The sequence below is a fragment of the Rattus rattus genome, chromosome 12 (genome assembly GCF_011064425.1).
Source record: "Rattus rattus isolate New Zealand chromosome 12, Rrattus_CSIRO_v1, whole genome shotgun sequence".
NCBI classification, from domain to species: Eukaryota; Metazoa; Chordata; class Mammalia; order Rodentia; family Muridae; genus Rattus; species Rattus rattus.
The window spans coordinates 60,299,134-60,307,547 of record NC_046165.1 but is presented as its reverse complement, the minus strand read 5'-3'; the positions used below and the strand labels follow the sequence as shown (position 1 = coordinate 60,307,547).

General features: G+C 48.6%; 1 protein-coding gene across 1 annotated transcript; it reads left to right on the top strand.

Moving 5' to 3' along the window:
• The first annotated feature begins 135 nt into the window (after window positions 1-135).
• On the top strand, window positions 136-1,848 carry LOC116913184 (serine protease 55-like). The gene is made up of 3 exons (XM_032917381.1): window positions 136-373; window positions 1,240-1,382; window positions 1,549-1,848. Exons 1-3 carry the CDS (start codon window positions 148-150, stop codon window positions 1,846-1,848), a joined length of 669 nt encoding a protein of 222 aa, XP_032773272.1. The 5' UTR covers window positions 136-147.
• The last annotated feature ends 6,566 nt before the right edge of the window (window positions 1,849-8,414 follow it).

The window sequence follows — 8,414 nt, the reverse complement described above, 5'->3', positions numbered from 1 at the left end:
AGTATACTCACTATTGTATTTAGTGGTGAGCTCTACTACTTGGAGATGTGTCTGAAGAAACAACCTGGCCCACAACCGTTGTCAGCTGTGGTGCATTTGTATCCATCCCTCAGATTAGAACTGGTAGCAGTGAACATCACTGTGGTCATGGGAATCAAGTCTTTCAGCGACATCAACTTGGAGAGAAAACAAGTACAGAAGATCATCACTCACAAAGACTACAAGCCACCCCACCTTGACAGCGACCTCTGCCTGCTCCTCCTTGCCACGCCAATCGAATTCAACAAAGTCAAAATGCCCATCTGCCTGCCACAGAGGGAGAGCTCCTGGGACAGGTGCTGGATGGCAGAGTGGGCATACGTCCATGGCCATGGTATGCACTTCACCTTCATGCCAGTGTGGGCCTCCTGTGTAGGCTGCCTTCTGCTGAGCGAAATGGTGGTTCAGATGGGAAAGAACTGGGCTTTGAAGGGGGGGGCTTCTTTTATTACCTTTTCCCATCAATAGAATACCAGCAATGCCTACCCCAGCTAAGTCATGTAGATGAAATGGATGAAATTATGTAGATAAACACAGGGGCATAAAAGAATCTCAAAACCTGAAAATAATGGTCATTTTTATGGATTCCATAAAATTGTTTGACTTGCTCGTCTGTTTGCTTCACATATGTAGTCCACCATTTGTTGATAAAGATCAACCCGGTGGCTTACCCAGAGTAGTGGGTATTGGTGACTCGGCTCCTTTTTCTGCTGAGCACCAGGCTGGTCACCCGTGGAAGACTCCAGAGAGGGAAAGAATGGAGAAAAAGCCAGGATTTCCTCTAGCACTGTGGTTATTCGCCCCCTACAAGATGGCAACCCTGATATGTGCTCTCTTCCAAGTGTTTCCATTCTGTTTGCCAAAGGCAAGATATGGGCCACTGTTACCAAAGCACTTTGGCTACTCTAAACTCTGACACAAGGACAAAGGGTGGCTTCAGAGCAAAGCTGGTGCCACAGAGAATCTCCCCTATACGGTGAGGGACTGGGTTGCTTCTGGAGAGAGCCTGCATCCTCTAGGCAGATCACTGTAGAGGGACTACTCGCTGAGAGGTACCTAGACGACACAGAGCAGAAGCTTACACTAAGCCATCCACACGAGGGGACCTGTGAATCACTAGACTTCCACACTGTGTGTGGGCGGGTCACTCGTGGCAGGCAACGCATGCTCATTCTCAGGCTAGCTTCCTTCTCTTGCCAGGTTCAGCCAAAGGCTTAAACATGCACCTTAAGAAGCTGAGGGTGGTTCAGATTAGCTGGAGGACATGTGCCAAGAGGGTGACTCAGCTCTCCAGGAACATGCTTTGTGCCTGGAAGGAAGCAGGCACCAACGGCAAGTGCCAGGTACTCAGTCCCCCGTCATACTCCTCCTCTCCACACCCCACAATTCTTAGTTCCCAGAAGGAGTCCAGAGGGGGGCTTTCTCATACCACTAGCCACCACCCTTTTATATCCTCTTGCTGTTGGCCCCCCAGGCTCTTACCCATAATGCTTCTTGTCTCATTCGCAGGGAGACAGCGGGGCGCCCATGGTCTGTGCTAACTGGGAGACGCGGAGGCTCTTTCAAGTGGGTGTCTTCAGCTGGGGCGTAACTTCAGGATCCAGGGGAAGGCCCGGCATGTTTGTGTCTGTGGCTCAGTTTATCCCATGGATCCTGGAGGAGACACAAAGAGAGGGACGAGCCCTCACCCTCTCAAAAGCCTCAGAAAGTTTCTTGGCTTGCGGTCCACACTACCATCCCATATTGCTAAGCTTGGGTTCTCAAATACTGCTTGCTGCCATGTTTGCTGGGGATAAATCAAATTACTAAGCTCTGACTCTCTTACTGTGTGTCCAGTCTTTTGTCTCCCACCCTCACACAGGCATCCGGGGAACACTGACTGAGGGTCGGTCTCTACATCAGTTGAGTTAGCTACAGAATTAGGTTCCCATCTCGCACTCCACTGTAGAAGTGTCAAACTAAATGCTGAAAGAGGTGCTTTCGGTGTTGAGGGTAGGGGGTGGGGAGAAAACATAGAGGAAAACATCATGTCTTCTGATGAACAAGGGCCAGGAGAGTGTGATTCAGGAAATCCTTGAAAATTTCCCATGGGGAGTCATCATTTTCTTATCTATGAAGGAGTCTTTTCTCACTCTGACATTCTGATTTGCTTCTTCCTCTCTTGGAACATGATCATACCCAGCCATACACCAGCCTTGTTTCTGTCGGACCAGCACCCAACCTAGGTCTGCACACTTGGGGAGCTCCTAACCAATGCTGCAAGCAGATGCTTCCACACCCTGGACATACATAAAGATCTCTCCATATGTAGCAGGTAGGGTCAGGGCTCTCTGATCCAGTTTGAAGCTAAAAGTGGGAGATTATGACTCAGGACTTGGAGACCACACCTTTCCTTCCCTTTCTTAACTTATTAAAAAAAAACCTTACTTCCTGATGACAACTTGTTCCAGAAGCACTGATGTGTATCTACTCCTTCTTCTGCACGGACTCTGAGGCTGCCCAGTGACCAAAGAGTGGATGGAACTAATCCAGGGACACCAGAACCAACATGCCCTTCCACTACAAACAACAGGGTAGTTTGTTGCCAGGCACAACACAAAGGGTAAGAATTTGTGCTTAGAAAACCACAGGACCATGTCTGAAGAACGGTGCTGTACCATGCATTCATGGACAAATGGTATTTTTGACCTAGATATTTTCTAGGTCAAGTCACAGATATAAAGGACACAACCAGTTATATGGACACAGGAGTTTATTTTCTCACTTATTCATTTGGATACTTGGGGAACAAGACATAGTAAGAATACGGGAAAATGCAAGATATGGAAGGCTCATGTCTTCAAATGTGTGTCACTTCAAAAATTATATATTGTACATCGCTTCACAGGCTCTCCTAGTGATTGCTTTCATTATACAAACATATATATGCATATATTTCCACTATGTCTATAATTTATATACTTTCATTCTATTTTATATCCTCCATCTATTTTCTAAGAATTATGAGGACCATGGCAGGAATTATAAGGTACAATATGATACCTTATAATTTACAGTAGGAAATATGTCCTACCTGAGCTGGCATGCCAGAGAAGACACTCAGTTAGAATGCTGTCTCTGATGTGCTGACCGACCAATTGGTAGAACATTGCCAGGAGGGGTGAGCTAACACTCCCAGGTCCCAAGCACAGCACAGTGTGTACCACGAAGCTTAACCACAGGTGTCCTTCTTAATCCTGAGATCAGTATGACTCACAGCAGTCAACTTGCCCACCACAAGAAAGTTCTAGAAGATGCTGGCCCTCTACTTCTCCATTTGTCCCAGTTCTCCCTCTTCGGGTCTGTTTGCTGTTCTTGCCTGGGTGGGAGAAGGCTGCTCCTAAGGCCTGAGCCACTACATGCTGTTAGATGCCTCTCAGAAAGCACTGACCAAAGCACAAGAGCAGGAAGTGAGAGGGCCCAGGGGGATTTCTTTCCTGTCCCCTTCCTGTTTAGGTCACAGTGCTGCCATTGGCCAGCATGCCCCTTCTTCACTCTGGTGGCTTTTCTAGTCTAGGAAGGAGAGAGTCTCTCACTCCCGTGGTTGACTACTGTGGCTCATCTGTTTAGTCACTACAATGTCCACCATGTACATGCCAACATCAAAATGTCTCCGTCCAAGTTTTCAGGGTTGAAATTCCAGTCCTCCCCTAACTGAGCTCAGCCCCACCCTCCTAACTATCAACCTGCCTAACTCCACCTCAGGGATTCAGAGAGTCCTGAGAGGCCCAAGAGAAGGGTTACTGAGTCCTTGAACTAGCACCACCTTTCTCAGCTGTCCCAGCACTTTCATCTCCGGGACGATGCGCAATCATCAGGAAGGCTCTTATCAAAATACAGAGCCAGAGCCCTCTCTCGCCTTGTACCCCAATCCCAAAGTCTCCAGGGAACTGAATTTCTGTAGCACTGCACGCAGCGATCCAACTGGTCTCACACAAGAAAGAATCAGGGCAGAGCTGAAATCCAAAAGGGAGAAAGGCAAGGCTGCGATCCACAGGGAACAATGTCTGTTTCCTAATCTGTCTCCTGCCCCAAATAGCTCCGCTCTCCTCCCCCCACTTGTGTTGATGTGTTTCCTGCCTGGGCAGCAGATGCCACTGAGACTTAAACTAGGTCACGGAAGGTGGCAGTGACTGATACAAGCCCACAGGCCATGTCCTCCTCTGACCTGGTTCCCCAGGTTCTTGGCCTGGGGTTCAGAGCACAGACCTCACAAGGGCACAGCTCCCAGGGCATCTGAGCAAAAGGCCCCTGTGCAGCCAGAGATTGCAGGGCCTTGTGAGATGAAAGCCCCCTCCTTTCTTGTGGGTAGCCAGGGATCTGCTTGCTGGGAGAGCTTAGGGTCTGTCTTCCAGCCAAACTCTAGGGCTCCAACAGAACTTCAACAGAAGAGTAGCTGAGATTATAATGTAAATTACAACACTGCAATCTGGACTTGTACCTGACTTCAAATTCCGGCTCACGGAGGCAAAGCAAGGTGAATGTCACCCAGGGAACACGCATGCCTGCAGCATGTACATAATATCCTTGTCATTAGGCTCTTCCTGCTCTGCCTCCCAAGAGCATTTCCCCAAGAGCATTAGCCGCTGCTTCTCTCCCAAGTCCTCTCCCCAGCACTATGCTCTGAAAACCCCTTTCCTCTGTTCTTTGGACCTACTACCATCACTGCCTGAGCAGTGCTGTGTATGTATTGTGAACAAGGTTTGTGTTCCTAACCCATTGGGTTGCTGGTTTGGGAGGATGAATCACTAAGGGACATTTAAATTTAAATGAAGTCAAAAGGTTGGAGCCCTGGTCTACAGGATAGTGTCCTTATAAGAACACTTTTGTAAGAGTGACAATTACACACACACACATACACACACGCACACGTACATGAACTCACAAGCATACACACATACTCACGCACACACACACATATGCATACATACACATGCATACACACACATGTGTATATATACACACACACCTATACACAGGAGTGAGGAAGGGGGATCCGAGGACACAGAAAGCAGCCTGGCTGGAACTAGGAAGAGAGCCTTCACTGGGAACCTAGAGCTTGGACTTGTAATAACTGAAGAACTTCCAGCAACTCTGTCCTTAACTCAAAAAATAAGCACCGAGTGTTTTATCCAATCAGCCTATGGCATCTTGTGGCCGCGACCTTGGCAGAGGAAGACAGTATTAAAAACTGATTTCTGCCCACAGGGTGGGCCTTAGAATTCCAGTGAATTCTGTCAGTAATTGGGAGGCAGAACAGGAAAAGCCTGATAACTCGGTGGTCAGCCTCGCCCAAACAGTAAGATTCGGGCTCAGTAAGAGGCTGTATCAGGAGAATAGGACAGATGGCAACAGAGGGAGCTCCAACTCAATACACAGACAGCACACACACGTCCACGGAGAAGTGGGCTCCGACGATAACCTTCAGAATCCCCCTTCCCTTGCCCCCAGTGGGTTACCACACAGGCACAGGCCCTGAGTTCAAAAGATTCCACTTTATCCCACCTTATAGTCCAGCAGCTGGAGTGTTCACACACAGGAGCCTAGAGTTCAAACCACAGCGGGACCACCACTCCTGTCATTTATATTGGGGGATTTGTTCCTATACAAAGTACAGCCTGGCTTTTGAGTTGTCACTTCTATGGAGCAGGTGTGCCATTTTGAGGATCTGTGAGTGGAAAGGCACGCACATGCCCGTATGGTAGACGTAGAACTTTTTCCTCTCCCGGTCCACCTCTTCCTGAGCTCCAGCCCCTGTTGATGGCAGGTGCTTTCTCTCCGCCATGGTTTTGTCTTTCCAGAATGTCATACTATTGGGAACATATGGCAAGGAGCCATTTATGACTGATTTCGTCATTGGCCTAACACACTTGTGTTTGGGGTGCCGGCTGGTTCAGAAATGAGCCCTTTCACTGCTGAGCGGTCTTACTGCTTTGTAGGTATGCCACCTGTGTAACCACTCCCCCAAGCCTGGGCGGGTGTAGGTTTACTAGGGTTTAATAGTATAAATAAAGCCACTACAGATGCTTGACCTGTATTTTCTTTCATTTCCCTCCTTCCTATGTTTCTGTAGAACCTATGACCTTGCATATGCTAGGCCAGTGCTGTACACTAAGCTGCAACCCTGCCCCTTCCCCCCCATTTTGAAATAAAAATCTAAGTTACTCAGTCTGGTCTTGAACTCATTCTGTAGTTCAGGCTGGCCTTGAACCTATGATCTTGCCTCCGCCTCCTTCCTCAGGCCTGGGATTACAGGCCCGTGCCACCAGGTCTGATCCCATGCTGTTTTGCTTAAAATGTGGATGCTTGTTGATGGTTTGGGGCACGAATGGGGACAACACAGATATGTTCTCCTGGAATGCTAAGCAGAAAAGATGGGTGACATATAAAGGAAGTTCTGGGAAGTCTCTCTGATTGGCCTACTCCACTCACACAAACGTGATCAAGCCCCGCCCCCAACTCCAGGGCCCAAGAGTTCATAAAGAGTGAGAACCACAGGTTCTGTTCTGAGAAACAAAGGGAGGAGCTTTCCCATTATTTCTGCCCCGACCTGGCCCAGAAAAGGTGGGAGGAGCTTATTTGATGAATCCCAAAACTCAGCTTCTGGCGGGTGGCAGTGTTACGAATTCTCCTTATGAGAAATCTCACATTCGATAATGAACTGTTCAACCTTTCATGAGGCAGTCATTCTGATGGACGTTTCCAAGAATTAAAAAAAAAAATTACATCAATATATTTAGGGTGTCCGTGTGTGTGTGTGTGTGTGCGTGCACATGTGTGCATGTGTGCATGTGTGTCTGTCTCTGTGTCTGTCTGTGTGTGAAGGTGTACATACAGAGTCCAGAGGATAACCTGGTGTTGGTACTGAGATGGAGACCATCCATTTGCTCTGAGATGGAGTTTTCTCCCTGGTCTGGAACTCATCAAGTAGACTAGGCTTCCTGGCTAGAAAGCCCCCCAGGGATCTGCCTGTCTCTGCCTCTCCAACACTGAGATTACAACCTGGCCTTTATCTTTGTGTGGGTTCTGGGGATCAAATGCAACCTTGTGCTTATAAGCCCTTGATGGACTGAGCCAACTCCTGAATGATTGTGGGGATTTTGAGGGTCACAATTTAATCTACAGCAGATTCCCCCCTGCTCTTTCTCCAGACTGCTTCTAGGCTCAGCTTATTCTTCTGGAAAACTCTGCCCCATGGCCTCTTCCACAGCCAGCACCATGACCCTGCCCTGACCCCCAGTGACACCCTTACTCCATGGAATTAAGGCACTCTCTTTGCTCTGTCTTCACCCAGATGGCACGAGAATTCCCAGAACTCAGAGAATATCTGCTGTTCCTCTGGTCGCATCCTCCAAGGCGGGCTCAATAGGGCTCGGAGCAAACACAAATGAGGAATGAGGTTCGACCCTAGCACCCCACAGAGGGAGTGCCGCCACTACCCTAGGATGAGAGCTTCCTGTTGAGAGGAGCTGATGGCCAAGGTACTGCCTCTTCAGGGAGACAGTAGCAGCAAACCTGGGGGTTATATCAGAGGCTCACAATATGGCCGGTCCTGTGCTGAGATACCTGCCTTAGTGTGCTGGTTCTCAACCTGTAGGTCACAACCCCCTTTCACAGGGGTTATCTGAGGCCATGGGAAAACACATATTTACATTAAGATTCATAACAGTAGCAAAATACAGTTATGAAGTAGCAATGAAAATAATTTATGGTTGGGGGTCACCATAACACAAGGAACTTTAAGAGTCACGACATCAGGAAGGTTGAGAACGCCTGGCTTTGTGCGTTAACCCTTTCAGTGCCACAGAGATGTGTCCTCGCCTATTTTCAGATAAGTATGAGAATCTAAGTCAAGTGCCTCCCCCAACATCCTACTGGTCATATCTCTGTTGACATAAGCTCTGTGTGCATAGAGTGTGCATTGGTATCTCTGCTGTGTTTCTGATTTAGTTGAGCCACATACCTCAGCTTCCTTCTTATTAACCAAGGCTGTGTCTTTGGCCATTGTGTCCTGGGGCATCTGCAAATCAGTCTGTTGGAACTCCACTGTATTTGGAGCTCCTGACATCACCTCCTGTCACCCTGATCATTACACCCTTCCTAGCCTCCATTTCCTGGAGGGCTCAGGAAGCCACCTGCTGCTTAGGGTGGCCCACCCAGGCCCATTGTGATCTCAGTGCTCATCTAGTCCCAGCCCTCCATCACTTGCCTCAGTTGAAGCGCCCCATTGCTGATGTGCAGGCAAGCCAATGAAACGATGGAAGGGCGGAACGGGGCTGCTGCTGCCATTGGCCTTCCTGCTGTCCTGGGCACATAGCTCACAGGCATGTAGGTTT

What these genes read in the sequence shown, in the direction of transcription:
- LOC116913184 (XM_032917381.1), top strand. Translation starts at nt 148, where the DNA reads ATGGGAATCAAGTCTTTCAGCGACATCAACTTGGAGAGAAAACAAGTA. An exon ending in GGCATACGTCCATGGCCATG is followed by an intron (nt 374 to 1,239) that starts GTATGCACTTCA and finishes TTCTCTTGCCAG; the next exon opens with GTTCAGCCAAAGGCTTAAAC. An exon ending in GCACCAACGGCAAGTGCCAG is followed by an intron (nt 1,383 to 1,548) that starts GTACTCAGTCCC and finishes TCTCATTCGCAG; the next exon opens with GGAGACAGCGGGGCGCCCAT.